This window comes from Acanthopagrus latus, chromosome 9 (assembly GCF_904848185.1).
Source record: "Acanthopagrus latus isolate v.2019 chromosome 9, fAcaLat1.1, whole genome shotgun sequence".
NCBI classification, from domain to species: Eukaryota; Metazoa; Chordata; class Actinopteri; order Spariformes; family Sparidae; genus Acanthopagrus; species Acanthopagrus latus.
Window position 1 is genome coordinate 21,468,463 of NC_051047.1, and position 23,426 is coordinate 21,491,888.

Genomic DNA, 23,426 nt, shown 5'->3' on the forward strand with positions numbered 1-23,426 from the left:
CCACCGCTGCAGAAGTCATGAAGAGCTTTAAAAAAAGAAAAGAAAGAAAAAACACGATGCAATGTCTTAGAGATTCCTCTACCTCTCATTACCTCTCTCTTTGTTTTTATCAATTTTTTTTTTGGGGGGGGGGTGAACTATTCCTTAAAATTTCAGCAGATTTGATTTGGAGCCGTCACCATCCAATCGCTGTCGAGAGAGAGAGAGAGAGAGAGAGAGAGAGAGAGAGAGAGAGAGAGAGAGAGAGAGAGAGAGAGAGAGAGAGAGCTAGCTGGAGGGGGGCGGGGCTGGCTGCTGATGGTTTTTCAGCACCGTGGACAGCTCCTCCGTCTCTCTGTCTCTGGACTGAAGCGCAGCTGGATGATATTTTCCACAAACCCTCCTCGCGTCCACCCGCAGATTCACCCCCAGCTCGCGCCCGCCGACGCGCAACACCTCCTTCCTCCTTCCTTCCTCCTTCCTCGATGGTTGACTTGTCTCGCTTTCCGGCCTGACTGTGGAGTCACACCGCGTTTAACTGCATTGCCTCTGCGTCTCCCAGCCTGTTTCCCCCCCCACCCCCACCCCCACCACCTCCTTTCTCTTCTTCCTGTTACTGGCAACCACTGTGCTGTGAAAGTGCTTTCGGAGAGAGAGAGAGAGAGAGAGAGAGAGAGAGAGAGAGGAGGGGGAGAGAAGAGTGGATTGACCGGCTCCAAGTTCCTCTTCTTTCCATCTCCCCCCCGCTCGCTTCCCCCTGGTTATGTTGAGGAGGTGCGGGATCTCTCTCCGAGCCCGGGAGCGGATGTGACTTGAGGATGCAGCAGGAGGATGAAGTTGAGTAGTTTCAGCAGCGATGCTTCTGATATGAGATAGGCGACCCGCATCTGCAACGTTGGCTGTAATCCTCGCGTCAGGACGCCTTGTTATTTCCCGCGGACAGGCAGCCAGAGAGCAAGATGAGGTGCCTCTGTGACTTTTTAAATTGCACCTAAGGGAGAGACAGAGAGAGTGGTGGCTCTGTTTTCTTTCTTTCTTTCTTTCTTTCTTTTTTTTTTGTTTGTTTTGTTTGTTTGTCTGCAGGAAGCGACGTGTGCTTTCCTCGCAGCCTTGCGGAACTCTGGGAACAACACAGAAAGCAGAGTTGTTCGTCTTGACTCTCTGTCCCTCAGCTTAAAAGAACACACACACACACAAGCGAGGTAGTAACATGAAGAAGTTTCGGAAGGTGTTGGACGGTCTGACCACCTCCTCCCCGGGAGGGACTATGGGATCTCCATCGTGCGGCAGCGCGGCCGGGACTCCCACCGCGGCGCCAACTCCCAAAGAGATCGACGTCCAGGAGACGCTGGTGTCGGAAAACTTTCAGCTGTGTAAGGTAAGAGGGTTGTTCGGGATCTAGGCCGCTGACATCTGAGCTCCACAGCGCTTCTGTTCTGGCTTTGTTCACATCGTTACGCACAAACACGGTGCTTTCAGACACGCTGTGTCCAGATGTTGCGATTTATGTAGTGGAAAGTTGGATTTGGAGAGAGTTGTGGTGCTGTTTGTTCCGCTTGTGTTTAAACTTCAGCACCACCTCGTCTCCAGTCCTCCGGAGAGTGGAGACAATTGTCGGCCAACCAGCAGTCAGACGCAACCAAAGGCTAGCCAGACAAATAAAAAAAAAAGCGCGTCGCTCTCATCAACCTTGTGATCATTTTTTTTGTTGTTGTTGTTTGCGGTGCCTTGGCGGACAAATAATTGTTCCATTAGTCACTCCATTTTTTTCCCCTGTGCAGACAATAAAAGCTCAGCCCCCGCGGACACGTGTGTGTGTGTGTGGACGGCGTGTGTGCGCCTGTGCGCGGGTTTTGGGCACACTCCAGCTCCCACCACCAGCAGTACATGCGCCCCGTCATCATCAGCATGCTGCACAGGCTGCTGTAGCCTACACACACACACACACACACACACACACACACACACACACACACACACACACACACAGAGAGAGAGAGAGAGAGACGATATAAACAATCCCAAGAAAGTCGATTGATAGCAGCCTTTCCTGGTTGCATCAGCGAGCAAAGCAAGCAGGCACGGGTGGTGTAGGAGCGATGACATAACTGGTGTCCCTCCCTTGCATAAAAAAAAAAAAGAAAAAAGTGCACAGCAAAGCCAGCGGAGGGACCCTGCAGTACTGTCCTAGCTGTTGTGCTTTTTCACCGAGGAGGAGGGAGGGATGATGGTTGAAGGAGGGGGTGGTGGAGGAGGAGGAGGAGGAGGAGGGAGGTGGGGGTATTTATAGCAGCTTCTGCCGCCCATTGCAGCCCTCTCTGGATGCATTTTTTATTTAATTTTTTTTTTTTTTTTTTTTTTTTTTTTTTTGGAGCTGACTGCAGCGATTATTTCCTCACCCTTAAAAGAAAACGGGGTGAATTGTGGATACGGCTGTGAATAATTCATTGGGAACCCGAGAGAAACCGGGTTGTTTGAGGAGCTATATTATCATTGGGCAGAGTGACAGTGGTGGAAAGAGGGAGAGGGAGGGAGGGTTTGATTCACAAGCTGAAAAGGATGCTGCAGAGCACCCTCGGTAGGCAGGCAGGCAGGCGGGCGGGCGGGCAGACAGGGAGGAGAAAGTGCTGGAAAAAAAAAAAAAAAAAAACAGAACAGCATGATTGCCTGGTCCCATGCAGGAAGCTGCTCCTCCATCAGCGAGCGCCTTAATGCATTGGCCACTAAATCAAACTCCTCATGAAAAAGCCATGAGTGCACAAATATGCCCCCCATCCCCACCACCACCATCGCATTTCCCCCCAGTGTTTTTTATTTTATTAAAGTGTGTGCAGGTGTACTGTGCGCCTGTGTCTGTGAGAGGGAGTGAGTGATGGGGAAAGGGAGGACGAGGTAGTGTAGCTGCACCAGTTATGTCCGTCAGTTTCCTTGAGAATGGGGCGCAGACGTGGTTCAAAGCGGGGTGGAGAGGTTTTATGTATGATTTGTCCGTTAGATTGTCCAATATAGGCAGTCCGTCAATCCCACATCCTTTAGTAAAGATACGTTTGGGGGCGTTAATGTGGCTTCCTCATGCTTGATGATAATTCTCAGCCCAGGTGGAGCTTTAAAAACAAGCTTAAAACTATGAAACATGATCTGAAAGTAATTTCAAGTCAGTGTTTTAATGGACGGAAGACTGAGAGTTCGAGGAAGTCTGCTTAGTCATCTCTCCAGTTCAATCAACGGGATAGAGACACGGCTGTGCTCGTGCTCTGGTTGGGTTTAGGCATGAAAACCTGATAGTTAGTGTAAAGAAAAGACCATGTTCTGGCTTAAAATACCTGTTTTTTCTGCTACAAACACCATCAGAAATTGTCCAGAGGTCTCTTTAAAAATCTCGAGCGCTGTCGATGACAAATGCTGAAGGTCCCTTGTCAAAAACATCCAGTGGTTTCACACTTGGGAATGTTGGAACGCACGCTCAAACTGCGGTCGCTGGCTCGGCAGCCGACTCACCAGCATTTTATTCAGGCAACCGGCCGCAACTCCAGCTACATAACACTCTTGTTGAGAGAAAGTCAATGAAAGTGTTTATTTGGGCTGGAGAAAAGCAACTGGCAGGTTTTACAGGAAGTATATGCAAGGTGTGACCAACCAGTGTGGGTGAATTACATCTCGGGTGAAACAGTCTGTGGTTAAGGTCGTGGCTCTAATCAAATTTCCCAGTCAAGAGACTGAGCCTTGTATGATTCTGACATGTTGAGTAATTCTTCACAATACATTAATGCATTAAAACATGGTGGCTTCCTATCTGGTTCTGTCATCACAATCAGGGCTCAAAAATGTCCAGATGTCTCATCACAAATACTTAGTTTTGTTGCCTCAAACACGACTAAAAAAATGTCCCAACGTCTCGCTATAAACATTCAGTTTTGTTGCCCGAAACTTGAGTGGAAATTGTCCTGACATCTCGTTTGCAAATATGGGATTTTGTTGCCAGTAACCCCCAAAAAATGATCCATTGGTTTCACGCTTACAAATGTTAAAACGCTGTCTTCAGTGTGTGGTCTCCTGGTAGCCATCGTTATAACGACACCACCGTCCCCACCACCTCTTCCTGATGTGATAAAGTCAGGTCACATACATACACATAACATATGTACAAATTTAAACGTATCCACGGTTTGCAGAAACGTAAAAAAAAGGCCAACATGTTTTGCCCGGCAGCTGTGTCACTCTCCTCATCGAAAGGAGATACAGCCGTCTCATGTGGGATGACGACAGAGAACAATATGTCTCCCATGACCTTTCTCCTCACTCATTTAAGAAACAAGTTATGTGCATAGCATACACAGGAGAGTCTGATTTGCACCCAGTCAGCTTGAAAAATTGAATTTGAATGTAGAGGTGTTGAATAAAAAGCGAATAGGTGCCTCACGCTAGACTGGTTCAACATTCGACGTGAGCACGGCGGAGAGAAAGACGCGGCAATTTTCCATTCACTTCCCTAAATATTATTTGATTGGATCCTCACAGGGATACAAATCTGTGAGCTGGTGCGGTATGTGTGGGAGGGTTTGGCATCTTGGGTTAATTTCTCAAAGTTAGTCGTGACTTCTGTCCTCGCTGTGCAGTGTGGGAAGACACAACAACTCGCGTTTTGTTTGGACTGCACAGTACCTTTTTGTGTTTGTAGTGAGCAGTGTTGAGGTGCTGAAATAAGGTTCTGGCGAAATCTCACTCAGACCGAAGTGGCGAAGGAGGGAGTTGGGAGGGACCCAGCTGGCCGAGAGCCTCATTGAATCTATATGTTCATGTGAGTTTACAGCAGTACAAGTTCAGAGAAAGTCATGGAAACAGATGGAGAGATGGAGGGAGATTGGACTGGAGTGTGTTGTGTTGGTATGTAATTAAATTAACACAATAAGAAGGTATTTATGTTCATGATAAATCACTTCACTTCATAAGAAACCACAAGAACGGCCAGTCGCTAGGATGAAATGTTGGTAGTTGGAGGCTGCCAAGCCACTGACCACAGTTCAGGAATGTGTTTCAACATTTGTAAGTGTGAAAACAGTGGATATTTTTGATGAGGAAACACAAAGGTTCAACATTTGTTGAATTGGACATTTTAAGGAGTCCTTGGGATGATTGCTAGTCATGTTTGTGAAGAAAAAAACTGGATGTTTATGACAATTCCAGCCGTGTTTCCAGGAAACAAAACAGGTATTTTTGCCAGGTTTTCACAAAAATAGACCCAAATGCAAGACACACATAGAGGCAGGAAGGTAAAAGAACTTCAGCTTGAACACTGCAGTCTGAATCCAAAAATCTGAAAGTGTGAAGAGTAAAAACAGCAGGCAACAAAAACTGGCAACAATAAGGCAGGCGAAGAAAATGACAAATGTAATACAAAAACTGTGGACAAAAAGCAGAAATCCACGAGAAACAAATCTGGAACACTGGGAAAACACAAAGACACGGAGCACAGGTGGAGAGACGCTGAGAACAGGGCAGTGCTCACAAGGCTGATGTGAGACAGATGTTAGAGGGAAATCAGGCTGAGGAGGAGCGCAGGAGCAACAGGTGAGCAGGAAGTAGAGAGGATATAGCTACAAAATAAAACAGGAAATAACTAACCACAAACTAAAAACCATGACAGTTTAAAGACATGAAGACATGAGATTTTTTTTCGAACTCCAACCAAATGGTTTAGGTGTCAAAACAGAACTAGAACATAAGCACAGGATTATCACAACATTTGGCAACATTCCCAGCCCTAACCTGGTGGTATTTGGGCCTAAACCTAACCAGATCATCAGCACAGTGTTGTCACTACATAAAACTGAAAAACAGAAAACTGCATCTAAAGTTTTAACATATGTGTGGTTTGCAGGAATGTGAGCGGCCAACATTTATTCTTGTAACTGATTAGAGAAGACATACTCCCATGAGCAAAAATCACTCGCCTAATCAACTGTATTATTTGTTACTTTACAGCATACGTCAGAAATGTTATCACTGTATGGTGTTTCAGCTGTCTCTCTCACGCGACGCAGGGTAGTCATGTTGGACATGTGTTGGTGTTATGATGTAATAGAACTAAAGAGGCGGACAGAAGGAAGGCAGGAGGATAAATGAAGGCTGAGGCCAAACAGGCTTTATTTATTAAGTGGTTTGCATTCCCCATGACGCATGATGCTGACAGTTTCCAGCCTCGCAGAGCGAACACAGCACTTCTCTTTTAAACCAAATTGATCTCATACACTTGCCTACAACCTTTTTTTCATGTATGTTTTTCCTCCATAACAGCCCATAATGTGTTGATTTAGCTTCAAACACAATTGTTTCTAGTCAATCCCAGAAAGCAGAAGTGGCTCCGACACAAAACTCTTCAAACATTCATGTCACACAGAAGTCAAACATGAGCAGACAATATAAATCCACTTTCCCTCTGGCAACAAAAAAAACTACAGAACAGCAAGTCAAACACAGAGAGAAAAAAAAAAACTTGGGTGAATGTGCTCTCCATTAGTTTAGAGAAACTGTTGACACAAGCTGGTGAACTTTGAGGGATAGATGCTGTAATTTCTTCTATAAAAAGCTTGCAGACACAGAAGGGCACGATGTGTTCTCACACAGCTTGTGTGTTTTCACTTACGTACAGTGAGTGTTCTCTTTTCCCATTCTCTGTAATCTCTGTTTCTGCTAAAAAGGTGTTTAGGTATTATCCTGATGTCAGCTCAATTGAGAGACTAAAATACATTTTCTCTCTTAAATAACTGACTTTCCACTGCATGTAAGAAGCGCAGCCTGCTTTAAATGTGGCCCATTTCGGTCTTTCGGTACCCAGATTGTTATACTAGTTTTAAGAATTCTAGCCAGTCAAAATTGGCTCACAATGCAGGCAGATTTTCTTTGCTTTGATAAAGACAATTTGATTGTCTTTGAGAATATTTGGCTTCTCTCTGAAAAGGGTTGTTTTTGCTCAAACTTGCTCGAAAACGACCACTGTGCAAATAACAGCACAGGTTGTCTGAAAAATGTTCAAGCCTTGAAGAAAGGGCTGATTCAACAACAGCCAAATTGGGTTGTCGTACTGTTAGAAAACCCCACGATAGGGACATGCTCGTCAAACACGTAGGACTCAGCAGCAGAGAAACATTGCACAGTCTCACAAATCTTGATCTCTGGAGCCACATGCTGATGACAGGACCAGGACTCGGTGTAAACAGCTTGAATCATGGATCCGTCCCATCTTGTGCAACTGCTACAAGCTACTGCTGATAGTGGTGTGATGACGCATGCTCGTCCTTACAGCAGAGCCTCATGTGACTGCAATGCATGCAGGATGTAAACAGTCTCGCAGACCAGTGTGTATCCTTAATGCCCCTATAGATATTTCCAGCACGCAGCACGTCGGCGCAGTGTCCAGATGTCTCAATCGTAGAGCACTTCTGAGGGGAGGTGGAGCACAAAGTTTGTGGCGTGCCAAGCGAAACACTCTGCAGGAAGCAAAGACCTGAGTCAGCAACTTGCTGAATGCGGGCCTCAGATAATTTAAGGTTCTTCTGTTGGGGATATTGATCTCTGCAGGGAGGAGACAAAATAATGCATCAATTTCACCGTAGAATTACGGCTGATGGTTATTGTTCTTTATTTGGTTTCGCTGATAGCTTAGTTTAAAGTACTTTTCCTTCTTTCAACACAAGGTCCTCTTACAGCAAGGACAGGTTATATTTTAGAGAGATTGTATTAGAAAATAAACAGAAACAGATGATTTTTTTTGTGCAACAAACATGGCTGGAAATTGTACCGAGGTCTCTGAAAAACTGCAGTCCCTATGTCAAATGTATCTGGTGGTTTCACACTTGAAATGTTGAAACACAGTCTTTAACTGAGAGCACTGGCTTTGCAATCTTCTTGCCTGCAACTCAAGCATCCCCTCCACCTCCTATTATCACAGATGCTTGCATGTAACAGTGCTCACTTGTAGTGAACGAGATAGGAATCATCAACCGACCCTGCACTTCTTCTTAGTGTTCCTTTTTGCTGTCTTTGAGCCCACTGTTTTGGTATTCAACCACCAACTTCACTGTTTCGGTTCATTCTCGTCACCGCAGCAGACTTTTTGGAGCATTTAGCATCTTACAGAGCCACACATTTCCCCCGAGGAGCTAGTAGAGACCAAAAACTACAAACATAGTGGATATTACACTTACATTCATCACTTGGACACAAGCACAACCCCAAATGAATGTGAGTTTTTCTCTGGATCTTCTGGATGTGTATAGTAAATGGGTAACTGTATGCATAAGTTCATCAGATCAACACAAGCAGGTGGAGCAGGTTTAAAATCTGACAGACAGATTCATATTAGAAGCTTCTCAAAAGAGAGAGGACACTGAATTAAGAAAAGGCTATGTACAACCTGTATATCTGAAAATATGAGCTCTTCACAGTTGGAGAACCACTAACGGCCAGATGTTTGATGCTAATTATCGCCAGCGTCTTTCATAATGAATGTCATTTGCATTCTGGGAAGTCTTTACCTCAGCTGACTTCATTCATATTCCATGTGCCATTTCATTTTTTTTTTTTCATTCCATCACCTCTCTCAAATGGAGTACTGGCTATTGAATTTCAATCATTGAAAAGTGATGATTTCCATATTTATTAAGTCCTAGTTGTCACTGTGAAGAACATGCTTCCAACCCCATTAATTGGAATTTTTGAATATTCTCATTGTCCCAGACAAACGTAAGCCGATATGAAATAAATACGTGAGAGCGCGCTTGAGTGCAGCGCCGCTTTTTGATTTAATTTAATGCAGAAGTGGAGCTAACTACGCCTGGCTGTTTTGACCGTCAGGTGTACGATCTGTGAGTGGTTCTATGCAGCAGTGTGAAGGCACACAGCTACTTATGCCTGTATTCAGTAGTCAAATTTAGACTTTTTATGTCCAAACATCCACAAAGATCTCGTTCCTGAGAGGATTTGCGATGTTATAACAACATCAGCAGCAATTTGCGCTTCTGCTTCACAGTGAGAGCAATCATTATTTGATAACTGCCTAAAGTTACTTGTCATGAAAACATGAGGCATTTTTTAATGTTGGAGAAAATGGGTTAATGGTGCTTTTACAGGTGGTCTCTCTGCAATTGAAATTTCGTATCTAACCTCAATTAGTTTTTTAAGTGTTTTTAATATTTTGGAATGTGGGGCTTGTTAAAAAAGTACACTGCTGGGACAACTTGACCCCATTTACATTTGTAATCTCTTTTAGTAAATAATTAATCTCAAAAGAATAATGTGCGATTACCCACAACACCAGAACAATCACATTTCTTATTAGGGTTCCATTGTTAAAATATTTTTTACTGTGTTCATTAAATCAGAAAATCAGACATGAGTAAATCCTGAAAACAATCTTCACATTTTGACTTTTGGACTGTTATTAATGTTGTGAAACAGTCACAGTTTGGGTGGGTTTAGGCATAAATACAACTTGGTTAGCTTTAGGAAAAGATAGTGTGAGTTGAAATAACTACGTTCAGTCACGTCACATCAGAAACTTGTGTTCCGGTCAGGCAAAGAATGTGTACCCCGGGCTTGCTGGGGAAAGCCCTGCTCATGGCCTATCGATAGACCCCAACAATCTCCTATTAATAATTTATTCGACCAATTATAAATCGGGTACATTTTTTTCATTAGCATGTCAAATTTGTATTTTGTCAACTTGTCAGACATTTCTCTTAGTCACCCCATGTTCAGACAATGATAGTGATGAAAGGCTGAAGTCATAAACATTATTATTCATTTGGTCAGGTGCTGTATTTTGCTGAAGAAATTTTTTTTTCTCTTGGTCAAAGTAAAGAGTTTACAAGTAAGGGTGCCTCCTCGAGTCTCTTCCCTCTGACAGTATGAAACATGGGCTTGTAAAGATGACATCACCTCACTCCCCTCGCCGGAGACCGTGCAAGATCTCCAAGGTTGTGATGATTCAGTGGGTTGACTTCCAGCCAGTCTCACATTTCCATGTGTCAACTGCCTGTCAGAAGCCCCTGTGTGGGATCAATTAAGGAGGAGTTGGTGTCAGGCTGAGAAGATGGGGGGAAAAAGCAATATGAGAGGGGAAATGTTGAGCAAACTGCATACGAGTCAGACAGAGCAGGGTGGTTTTCACAAAGTGCAGTGTGTGTAGGACATGTGTCATATTTCCTCCCTCACTATTTTCTTCAAAATCATATTAGAGAAATCAGCAGAATAGCAGAATACGTGACCAGGTATCCTTTCGTGATGGATGTTTTCTGGTTGTGTGGCATGAGTGAAAAAAAGAAAAGAAAAAAAAGAAATTGAAGCGTTCCGAAGAACAGCATTAAATCTGTACAACACGAACATGCTGTGCAAACATGAACTATTCTATCATATCTGGGTTACTTTTTTTACTGTGTGCGTTTGAGAAAGGAAAATAGCCCCCTCTTGATTTTGTGTGGGCTTTCAAAACGCTCGGTCCATTCTGTCTGTTGGTGCCGGCAGACGGCCTGCCTCACCTCATGCTGTGCAAATATAATGGAGTGAGCTTTTCCAACAGCCCTTCATTTCACTCAATTTCACATGACTTCCCTCTCCCGAAATCTGTTTTCATTTGGAGGTGCTTCATCAACCGCTGCGTAATTCCTCTTTTGTGTGGTACGCAGCTCCTCGCGAGAGCAAACTTCGGGTGGAATTCAGTTTGACAGAAAAGCCATCAAACTTTTCATTTAGTCTTTACCTTTCAAATTAGGCCCACGGATGTTATGACAGATAATCACTCCAGGCAATTTTGTAAGGCCCAACGCTTTCCTGAAAGGCTCCATCGTCAAAGCATTCTGTCTGTTTTTCACACTGTCGTTTTCGCTTGTGTTTCCGTGGCTACACTAAATGTTCACGCCTCGGGGAGAAAGAAGATTGCGGAGATCACTCATCTTAAATCCACTGTTGACCCACACAAAAGAACAATAAATGTCGTGATTGTCTTGATGAGTAAAAAACAATCCATCTGTTAAGATGTGCCAGATTAGGTGATTAGCAATTATTGCCATGACCACGGCAGTGTTGTACCCTAGAAATCATAGTAGTAGAAGCGTTGTCTTTGAGGCTGGCTGTGTTTTTTCTCAGAACTGACTTAGGGGCTGATCGAACAGAGACTCGTCACTCCAGTGCGTTCCCTCGGAAAAGCGCATTTAGGAATCAGCGCGGAGCTCCTGTGGAGCCAACTCCATCTTTAACTTGTTTCCAAAGGACAATAGGTTTTGCAGCAACGCAAACTGACCATCATGTGCACTAAATGTTCTAAAAGTATCTTATAAAATCACCACTGACAACCAGCACATGTTTGACTCATGGCAAAATTCAGTTATTTGTCACTCACCATTGATTACCATACCTGAAATAAGGGGGCACACGAGGTCTGAACCCGACCTGACCTTCTTCTGTTTCTTCTTCTTCTTCTCCTTTGCCATTTAACCCGCTGCCTGCAGGGAAACAATCTATTTTAGTAATAAAAACGTTCACACACTTGTTACCCATTCTGTGAACTTCACGGTGCAACACAATGCAAACACAATGTTTCAGTGCATGACTAAGACTGCTGAGTAGGAACTTTATTATGGAAAACAATCCACTTGGAACTGCAGCGCTGCAGAGCTTTAAACCAACATATGGTTTCTCTCCTGCCTCTCTGAGTGGTTAGCAGATCCCTTTGCTCTTAAGTGCTCCTGACAAGCACTTGACAAACCTCATGTACAGAATGTTTCTCTGAGAGAATCCAAAGGGTGAATGTAGAAGCTGGAGTTCTGTTTTTTTTTCTTTTTTATTTCTTGTATAATAGAGACGTAACTCGTTATAAGATCCGAGGGATAAATAAGAGACAGTATGTTTTGGAAGGTTTGCTTTGGATTGTTTATTTTCTAGTGTTTCAGCATTATATTTATGCATCTTTACTGATTTTAAGGACATCTCAATATACAGGAGTAATCAAAATAAAGCATTTAACCATTGTCTTTACAGATGAAGCGGTGCTTATGATTGACTGTAAATAGCTGCTGTGATGTTCAGCCAATAAATGTGACTCATCTCATTTTGCATAAATACATAAATTCTGTCTTGTGTAATTGGAGATAGCAAGGGCCACAGACATGCCTCCTGATTTTAGCTCATTGTCATTTTAATTCTTTTTTTTTTTTTTAAATCATCTTTCCTATTTTGCTGGCAAAGAAGGTCAGTAGAAAGCTATTTTAACCACCTCCCAATGTGATAATGAGGTCAAAAACAATGGGAATGTGATATGACACGTTGTTTATAAATGTCAATATAGTGCTTAGCTTATGAGGCATACAAATGTGAATGTTTCAGTGGCTTCAGAAACGTTCAAACATTCATTCCGGCGATGATGAGGCAGGAGCTGTGAAGCTCTTCTTAGATTTCTTGCCTCCTGCCTAAACAACAAAATTTAGTCAGAACCAGTTTCCAAGGTAGCATTTATCTTATCTTTAGAGTCGTCTCACCCTACTCTGACATCAAAGGTCACGATGCCCCTTTTGAATTATTCAAGAATTGATTTTTAACTCTTATGTGGATTCAGTTTCAACATACAGTATCAAACCAACTGTGCAAGCTAACAGCTACAGATGACGACTAAGCCTGTTTCAAATGAACTGTCGGAATAAATGTAAACGGCTATTCAACCCACGCACAACTTAGAATATCGGGAAACGTACCTTAAAAACGACGCACTATTTTGAAATCCAATCGTGTGTGAATGTGGCTCCTTCTCTAGTGATCGTGTGGGGTCAGAGTGACATGTTGAGCCACAGTGTCGTGGGTGGTGATACACGTGACTATTTTGTCTGCTCCCGTTTTTTTTTTTTTTTTCTTTTCTTCTTCCATCAAGCCTAAGGCAGGATGATGATGCCACGGCTAATTCACTGACATGCCTGCTGCCGGGGTTAAGAGGTTAAACCACATATACAGTACTTCCACACATAGCTGGTTTCTGACCCCACGGGTGCATGAAAGCACGACATGAAGCCCCAGTGTGCAATCACATCCTTCACCTCCTCCACGCACACATAAACAAGAGACGCTCGCTTCGCGCTTATATAATAGAAATTATATGTATGCGCGTACATAGGGTTGTTAAGCCCACGCTTTCATCTGAAGAGACACATACCTAACATTTCTCGCATTTGACCCTGAAGAGGTTTGTGTTAAATGCTGCCAGGTAACAGGCCCATGTGCTGCACTGCACTGTTCAGGATGTACCTACGTGTACACGATCGTCTCTACGAAACCAAAACAACCATGCGGTGTACGTGGATGCAATATAAATGCTTAAATGCTTACAGACACTCCAAACATATATACATACTATTGTCTCTCCCCCGCCCCCCTCTGGCCACACACATAATACTGTGTAGTCTGCAGCTCTCATACAAATGAGCCCACTACAGTCAGCAGGGAAGGGAGGTTTACCCAGGCTCATTCATTTGTTCTCATACTTCCGAGCTCTCACACTGCATTCTCACCCTGTTCACATTGTTGTGCTGTGTGTGTGTGTGTGTGTGTGTGTGTGTGTGTGTGTGTGTGTGTGTGTGTGTGTGTGTGTGGATGTGCATTCATGTGTCATGCGGCAAGTGCATGGAGGAAGTGCTTATTAGATCAGCCTCAGCCTCAGTGATGAATGAAACTCCCTTCATCCTTCGGCTTTCAGCACGATAAAGAATCACACCCTGGAAACCTTGAATCACTTGATTCATCTCCAAAGACACCAAGGATGGTTTTGGATATCAAAAGATCATACTTCGCTACTTGCTTGCCACGGCACACCTACATTTGTTATAAAGGGCTTTTGTTTTTTCTCTCAAATTTTAGCGCCACACAATCATTCCCGTGGTTGCTCAGATCACCTCTCGATGAAGCAGCGTGGGTGTTTCTCTTTGTATTTTCTGTCAATGAGGCAAGTTCCTGTTGCTGACGCATTTTCATTTGAACATTTTGCCGTATTGGTTCTCGGTTCTCTTTAAACTATTTAGTATGTTAGGCAAACAGGTGATGAATATTGCATTACTTCCTGTGCCTGAGAGTTGTTTCACAGAAAAGAAACACCAAACTTTGTGTGTAGAACAGCAGAAGCCTGGCAGATGTGTTGTCATAACATAATCACCAGAATAAATTTAAGGAATGCTTCTGCAAATGACAGATATTTTCAAATGTCACCTTTTTCATGTTGCATCACATTTCTTTTCTTAAAATTTTAATTTTGATCTTGTGACAATGCTGTCCTTGTGTTCTGAGTAGGTTTAGAAACAAACCCTCTTGGTCAGGCTTAGTAAAGGATCATGAGGCCTGAGATGTGCAGATATCCCGTTCAAATTATCTGTGTTAATGCACCATAAACTCGGCTCGAAAATGTCCTCTGGGCTTCTTAAAAAATATCCACTTGTTTCACAGATGCAGATGTTGAAACGCAGTGTTGAACTGCAGTCACCGGCTTGCAAACTCAGAGATGTGCTCGTGGTTTGCTTAGGAGGTTGTTGAGACCAAAACTGGAGCAAAACGAGAGCTTTTCTGACTTCTGTTCATAAAAGTGAACTGAAACACAATTGATTCGGTGTGAAAACAGGCATTTCTTTTGCAAATAGCTATAAACATGAATCTCCCAGTTGTTTTGATATTTTGATGAAAGGAAATTGATTGTTCATGAGGGCTAAATATTGTTAAATAGAAAATTCAATTTGTCCATCTAAGTTGTATTCAACAGCAGTTTAAACCTCATTTTGGGGACTTTTAGAGGTCTGAAGCTATCAAAGGTTCCATTGTAATTGCCTGATACATATTTGAAGACAGTCATCGAAAAGCTTTTGACATTACAATTGTATGAAACCTTGATGTTTATAAATGGGAGCCTACAGACTGTAGTTGCGCAGCAGGCCTTTAGAAAACACAGCTCTTTCAGGGTATAGCAAGCTTGGATATTGTATAGATATTAACTGGGGTCCTGAGGAAGACCCTATGGATAACTTAACAGTAAAGGGATGAATGGGATCCTGCTGTGTTGTGAAACTACCGTGTGTTTCAACTCCAGCTTCACATTCAGAATCCCCTGATCTCTTCTTCCTCTCCTCCCCCGAACGTCTTCTCTGCTACCCACGTTCACATTTGCCTCTTTTTTATTATTTTTTTTTTTTATTTTGGGCTGCTCCCGACTAGATCAAAGGAATTTTAGAGCAACCTCAAAATATCTCCCTTTTAACACTGGAGGGTGAAGCCTTGCGTATCTTTGTTTGTTTGATGGGCGCTCTGGCTCTGTAAAGTCTCGGTAAATTGGAGTAGATGTATGTGATGGGAATACTCTACTTTTCACTGCGCTACTGTCTCTCATCTTGACATGTAGCCTGAGGGGACAGGTGTATCACACCTGGGTGATACGGTGGCACAATCTGTATGTGCGCACACACACACACACACACACACACGCACACAGACAAGCCGTATGTAAAATACATCTACGGTAGATGAGTAATGCAAGGAGACATGCTTTCATATGTTTCTAGTGAGTTACAACACTTCCTTACTCACCAGCTTGAAGTAACATGACTGAAACACACTTTCACGTTCAGATCAGCTTCGCTTCAGTGTGCTTTTTTGTTTTTTCTTTTTTCACCATGTAGCCTACAATTATTTTACAAGTATATATCATTCATATTTTCCCTTTGCACCCTGCAACCCTCTGACCTTTAACAACTATTACACAACTGTTTTTTCTCCCTTTTAAATCATTTCAATTTTTGCAAGGTCTGTGCTCCAGTAGTTACCTGTGTGTATAGCCCAGATGAGTGTTTTAACCAACGGAGAACCTTTTTCAACTCTATGTGAAGCCTGTTGATTTGTGCTTATGGATTCTAAAACTTTATTATTATAATGACAATGAAGAGGTCCCATTTTTATTTTAGGTGCGGTTCACATGTAGGTTTTAGTCATCTAGAATCCTCTTTTGTGACCCCCTAAACACCGGTTAATTATTTCCATAATCTCAATTTCTCAGGCTTTTATTTTTGCTGAAACACCAATACTATTACAGTTGTATAATAAATAGAAATATTCTCGACTGAACAACATTTCGTTTAGGTGGCTTTAAGATATATAACTTCAATATCATTAAATTGTACCCACAAAATGTTGACATATCAAACCATCTGTGATTAGAAATATATACCACATTTGTCCATTCTATCATGCTGATGAAGCCAACAGGCTTGTTACTACAGCTTTTATTGAGCATCCCTAATATCATTATAGAGAGAGTTAGAGTGCTTGTGGTTGTCAACAGTTTGTGAAGAGAAGTCCTTTTAATTCTTTACAAAACCATATGTTTTGATACATATCACTTTTAACAATTTGATATAAACATTTTGCATTATTGATCCTATCATACACAGTTGCGCTTTGTCATGATTTTACACATAGCTACTGTTGGCAGTGTTGTATGATGTACAGCTCTCATACAATACTCGAGTGAATGTACTTAGTTACACTTGATTACTGACAGGAGGCTACAATTATTATTGTTATTATTATCATAAGTGCCAAAGTCTTTCACATAACTGCTCTTGTCAGCCATGTTGGTGTTGGTGCAGTTTAACACAAAACGAGATGATATTTACTTTAATTTGACAAACATCATATGTGTAGTTCAATTCAAGGGGAATATTTGTCTTTCTCCACTACTATACAAACTATTTCAGAAAGGCATTCACCGGAAGGGGCGTGGCCTAAACTTTCACTTTAAGAGGTTGTTGCACTTGTTTGTTGCACTTCGATGTGGCTAGCCATACAGTTTGTAGGCTTCTAACCAGCACTCATGTATTTAGACATCCATCTTACCAATACCTGAGAAGAAACTGGACTCCATCAAAATACTTAATTTTAAGGTATTTATCAACCTTCTCTTGACTGGATATGCAAACTCGCTCGCATCCACCAACTGCCGTATTTCAGTTGGAGCTGCGTGTGGGCGCGTGGACCCTGCGCAACCGCCTAACAACTGCTGATTACTAATGCAAATTATCTACATGCTATTGTTTTAATGATTGCTGACACCAAGGGGACATAAATGCTTCTGTTGTCGGACAAAGGAGTCTCTCAACTTCTTCACTAGAGAAATAAAGTGAACGGTAAAGTTAGCTCTTCTTTTTTAAAAAAAAAAACCAAAACAGCTAAGTGCTATCACAGGTTATGTTACTGTTAGCTTAACGTTAGCTCAAACCTGGATGTGTCCCAGCTGCAGTTTGAAGCCTTGCAGTTTGCTAAACAACTGAGAGGCTAACCTCTTCAAAGAATTTTAAAGGTTAGTGACGGTTTGTATTTCAACCTAACTAAAATGTCAAACAATGAAAGCGACCATCCTGAAGCTGTTGCCAAACTCACCATTAGCTAGCTTAAACATTGCAACTGAAGTTAACAGCAATTTCTGTCTGGCATTACTTTCAGTAATGTCACATATTTTGCTCCATTAGCCAGCACTTTAAACTGCAGTGGAAAAACCTCAGCTTTAACCGAATGTCAAAATATCTTCCAGATAATAGAGCTGAGAAAAACACGGAAGTCACACTACTTTTAAAGGGCTTGAAATTCGAAAACTATAGAAATGAATACACGTTTGCTCATGTGGCCATTTAATAATTCTAGATAAGTGTAAATGCACTGCTGAGCACTTCCAACAACTGGACATGCATGCTGTTAATTAATAATATGTTTGGGATATGAACCATATGTCTGTTGTCCCCCCTGTCCACCTCACTGAAACTGAAGATCAAACCGTTTATTTCTTTTTTAAGGACAAAATATGTGGCTTGTTGTCGAATGTTAGTTCATGATGACCACTTTAGCTCAGTCAATCTCGCCCTTATATCTTCTAACTAAATTAGATCCATGTGGAGAAAAGGTTTTTCTATTTTTTCAAACATTTTTGCCTGTGGGCTTCCTTTTACTTTATTCTGCTGTCCATACACACATGCTACTCTCGCTATACATAATTTACCACTTGTCAGTGCTCTTTCTTCAAACTGCACACTACAAGTGGCCTCTTCATCCGTTCCTCCATTTATTCTTGCTTCCCTTGAATGCTTCCCTTGTGATTTTGGTGTTGTGTAGATAAATGTATCCAAGCGCTATCAAGGTCAGGCTGTACCGTCTGGGCAGTGGATTACATATATCCCAGCTCAGCAGTATCAACTGGGGCCCTTCAGCTATGTCACTATGTTGTGACATGTGTCATATTGAAGGTCTGAAGCAGTGTATCAGTCATTAAGTTGAGCCGGTTTCATCTGGCTGACTACTACTTGTCTCAGTGTGTAGCATACTCAATTGATGACATGCTTTGAAAAGTAGCTGGATAATTTAGGTCAACTTAAATGACATCTGCTTTGAAAATATTAGTGTAATGCAGGGCTGTTTTATTAGACTGCATTAGATTGTACAGGTGTAAATTCAGGATAATCCCACTCCCACAGTCCTGGTCTGATTCTTGTTTTCTCTTGTAGTTTATTTGAAGTGTTCATGTGTGCGACATAATGGGAAACTTATTTGATAAGAATATATTCAGTTAAACTTGGGATCTACTGAAAAAGCTACAAATGTAGGTAGTATGAATGCATCTCGTTATAAGTTGGCAGGACCAAAGGAAGGTTACTCACTGTTGGGGTTGTTAGAGGCTGTAGGACCGATCAGGACCTTATATCAGCTATCTCAAATGCTGCCTGAATACATTTTTTACTAATGGTTTTCGTTGTCATGCATATCCCAGGAATCATTTGTCCACCAGTATGTGAATATGATGGTGTCTTTTCAGTCTTACATAATGTCATGAACTCTGAATCTGTGTACCCACTGTTCAGTAAAGATGGCTTTGTTTAGACGCTGCTGTTGCTAGGAAAAGATACTTAAAATAATTACTTGGATATAACTGCTTCTGTAGTGGATTCACAGCTTTGTGATTCTTGTTGAATTGGTACATTTACATGAAGTCTGTTCTTGATCATAGAGTGATGTTACAAGAATAATTATTCACAACAAGTAGATACAGTCATGACTATGAGAGAGCCAGCATTTTGGCTTTTTGCCAAGTTACTCCTACACCGAATATGTTTGTCAATTTAATTAGCAAAAGCAATGATCAGCACTTGCTAATGTCGTAAAGCCTGCTACCTTAACCTCTTGTACATTAGTCTTACATTAGACTTAGTCTTTTTAGTGAAAAAGCATGTGGAGAGATAAAATCACATACTAAACCCTTGTGGCAAAAAAACAGGCTACAGAGCACTCATCTTCTATATGATAAGGTGACAGCAAATGTAAATGATTCTGTGATACTGAATAAGCTACATCACACTTAAACTAAATGAACATAAGCTGTTGTACATTAGCGTAGATGACGTTACAGACAATTACCGTCATCACATGAGGATGTATTTGAGAATTTAATGTCATATTTCCCTGTGTTGATCCATGTTCAGAGATATAGCTGCTCAAAGCACAATTTGCTGGCAATGGTAGACATGGGTGTTACTTGCTATTTATAGAACCAGGGGTCTAGACCAGCTCTGCAGCTGAATGCTGTGTGGAGAGAGAGAGAGAGAAAGGATGGTGGGTGGCATGAGGTGGTATCAGTCTTTTGGGGGATGTGGATGTCTATGTGGGGTTATCTGATTGAACATCAGGCTTGTGTGCATAAAGGTTGTGTATGTGTGGAGGAGGGAAAACTACACAACAGAGGAAGAGAAAAAGGGGAGGAGGTGGATAGAGAGCAGAGTTGATGTAATGCTGCCTCTGGCAGCCATAACGTAGGTCTTTTGCAGCAGGTTAAACAGTCGCTGCATGGCTGACTGTGTTTCTAAATGTACATTTTGACTGCTTCAACAGAATGAATGTACGCTTAGTAATTATTTTATGTGCGTTTCCCCTTGTTAACTTGTTGTGACTGGGAACTAATCACATTATAAGGTGGTGAACCAAGCTTGTTAACGCCTATTCAGACTTTAAAATATTGTTAACTGGATAAATCATTATTTAGTTTATTTTAGACAATTAACATGTAGTTGTGTTGATTTTGAAAGATAAGTAGATAGATAGAGGATGATGTGGGAGAACCTGGTCACACACATGCATATACTACATGTATGAACGGCCTCGCTGGAAGAGGGAGAACATTGGCTTTATGGCTTTGGCCTTAAAATATATATGAGCAGCTCTGAGATTCACCCAGAGTAAATGTGTTTTTCCTCCACTTCTAGCCTCTCTTTTATGTATATGTTGGGGGTGGCTCTCCTGTATCCCAGCAACAGTGCCCCAGAGCTGGGCTAGGGAACCTAAAGGGCCTTATGGCAAGACCTTCAGGATGATTGTGTGAATATGTGTCTGTCTGGCTAGGTTCTTCACAGCCATTGTGTATTAATGATTTTTTACTTTGTCTCTTTTTTTGACTGTCAGAATCATTTACTGATATATTCGGGTTAAAAACCCCTTTGGGTCAAAGTCAGAGATGAATTTTTGAATGTCAGTTTGAAACATTTTCAGTATCATCTGCTGCTCTCTTCGCAGCAAAGGGCTCAAACATTTAATTGCCTGACAACTCAGATAAACACTCGACATTCCTCTTTGTCCTCTTCTATAAATGGGGGGATGGTGTTGAAGGCAAGTGATTCTTAACGATTGGGTGAAGGCGTGTGTAAGTGCCCACTCTGCACTCTCGTAGTTTAAACTCTTTGAAATTGAGAATCGAAGAGTTACTCACTACCATACGACCAAGATGCATGTCCATATTAATGATAAGATACAGCAGCTCAGCGATTCACTCTATTAAAAACCCCAAATAACATTTTAAAAATTTTCATTTATATTTCAGTATTTTATTCAGTCATCTTAAATCATTCACAAACAAATATGACAAAGTATGCACTGCAGGGCATTTTTCCCCAACAAGAAATAGGTGTGATCTGTCTTGATTGGGGTGGTGCAGGCCGCAGGGGGTTCCACAAAAAAACAAGGCGGAAAGTTGAATCTGAGTAAACTTTTGGAGAAAGGCAGCCAGATGTCATGATGCAGCCCTAGTATCAATGTTTTTTTCCACCACTCTTAAAATGTAGGTACTTACAGTACAGCCTAAAGGTCTTCTGTTTAATGCTGCAAGAAGACATTAAATCAGGAAAGAGATCTAGAATCTCAAAGAAGTTTAATTTAAAATAGCTTCATCATATATATATATATATATATATATATATATATATATATATATATATATATATATATATATATATATATATATATATATATATATATATATATATATATATATACAGCCTAATGCCTTCCAGATGTATAAGGTGCAGTGTGTTGTGAGAGTGTTACATACAGATTCAGTGTTATTACATGGCCACATAAGCGGAATTAGGTACATCACGCACTTTCAAAGCAGCAAATAAAAGAGGAACACTGCAAATATATTAATCATACCGAGGCGAGGCATTTGAAATCCATATTGACTGATTGTTTCATTAAACATGTGCTCAATCGGAGAGTCAGATTCCATGCACTGTATGATGGTAGGTTCACTCTTTATATCTCTTACACAAAGGCCATGTGTATTATTGTTCCTTACCCCATTTGTATGCAAGGCACTCACTGGCTTAAATGTAGCAGTGGAACCCTGCTGTGTATGTATTAGTGGAATGACAGATATATGTGCATCTGAAGGTCATGTAATTGGTATGCTAGTAGTGTATCCGCGCACACACACACACACACACAAACAGTCTCTTTACCGTAACTATTGTGAATCTAACATGTCACGTACCATCGTAACAGACTCATAAATATGCAACACATGTAAACAATAATAGTAATAAATATGTAGTCCATATAGACTCACACACAGAAGGTCTTGATTACTGAATATTAATGAGAACTATGCACAGATCATGTACACATATAGCATATGCACACACAGACACACAAGCACAGACTCGCACTCTGCCCTGTGGTGGCACCCGGCTTCAGTGTGTCTCTGTGTTGTTTTTCTTTGTCCTCTGTTGAGTCTGATCACCACTGAGTGAATTCATTCTGTGTTTTAGAACCATTTAATTCACCCACACACCCTCGTTCTACCTTTCTAAATTCATGATCCTGCTGTAATAATGACAGCACAAACCCCCTGTTATGGCAATTCAGGCCGGCAAACAAAGGTGTGCGGGGAGGGGGTTTGCAAACAGTGGGTGTTATTTTATTAACAAGAAAGCCATTGATTACTTTATTATGGAGTCGGAACCTGAGGTTTAAAACTGGATTTAACAGCCTTCTTTCAGACCCATATTTCTTTGCAGTTTGCAGTCAGAGGCTTTCATTACCTTAAATGTTGAAGAGGTTTAACAACTAACAAGGTACTTGCAGTAGTAAATTGAATCTTTTGTTTTTGTGTTTTGTTTTTTTTTTTGTTTATGAAACCTAATGTACATAGGTGTTTTCAGTGGTTGCTTATTACACCTCTGCTAAGGTTTGGGTGAGCGGTGCCCTGTTGGGAATAAGGTCACCAGACTGTTTGGCTGTGTCTGAAATCACTCCCTAGTTCACTCACTCACTGTTCCTCATATGATAAGGCACTCAATAGTTACTATATAGTAAGCATCATCATCACTAATTTAGGATGTGAAAAAGACAAGTTAAAAGGAGAAATGTGTATTAATTTTGTGACAGTGCTTTGCAAATCAGGTCCTCTGTGACAGCACTGCTAGCGTTGTTACGGTGCCTAAAATAGTAATTTTTTCATACTGGTGGAAAAACAGTAGCCTAATATTAATATTGTTGCAAGATTTCAATTCAACACTGGTGATGTCCATGTCTTCCTCATCCCTCCAGAGCAAATGATTGTAAGCGAGGCACTGCTCAGAAATTTAACATGACTAATGGCAGACGGCTGCAGTGAATGCAGTGCACCTCAGAGTGGGAGTGTGAGAGACAGTGTCGTTTTGCCTAGTCAGGCCTTGGCATATGAATGTTGAGGCTACCTCACTCTCAATTCAGTCCATATGCAACATGAACAGAAGCTACATTTTCTTTGCTAATTACACCGTACGGACTCTCCGTGTTTAATTAATTGAAGGATGTTGGTTGACCTTGTGAAAGTTTTTTTTAGAGTTTGAATTTCAATAAGCTTTCAGTTCATCGAATTTCAGATGCATCTTTAATAGAATCTGTATTCATAAATGTTAAGTTGTTGTCTGGGCTGTTGTCTAGCCAGTAGTGGACTACAGTAATTTAAGTAAACATATTAGATTTTTAACTTTAAATCTGCACTTTCAAACAATAAGCATACTGAGATATTAGAGTGTCACTACAACAATCCGACACATGAAATGTCACAAGAAAGAAAG

General features: G+C 41.4%; 1 protein-coding gene across 10 annotated transcripts in view; it reads left to right on the forward strand.

The window, feature by feature from the left end:
- Positions 1-299: 299 nt before the first annotated feature.
- The window catches only part of stxbp5l (syntaxin binding protein 5-like), a 134,583-nt gene continuing 111,456 nt past the window's right edge, over positions 300-23,426 (forward strand). For 3 of the 10 annotated variants that reach the window (XM_037109254.1, XM_037109255.1, XM_037109252.1), the window contains exon 1: positions 302-1,357. In XM_037109254.1, the coding sequence (XP_036965149.1) occupies positions 1,190-1,357 (168 nt within the window). In that variant the 5' untranslated portion in view covers positions 302-1,189. Of the gene's footprint in view, positions 1,358-23,426 lie in introns of all 10 variants that reach the window. The other 7 variants (XM_037109249.1, XM_037109250.1, XM_037109256.1 and 4 more) reach the window with 5 other exon arrangements.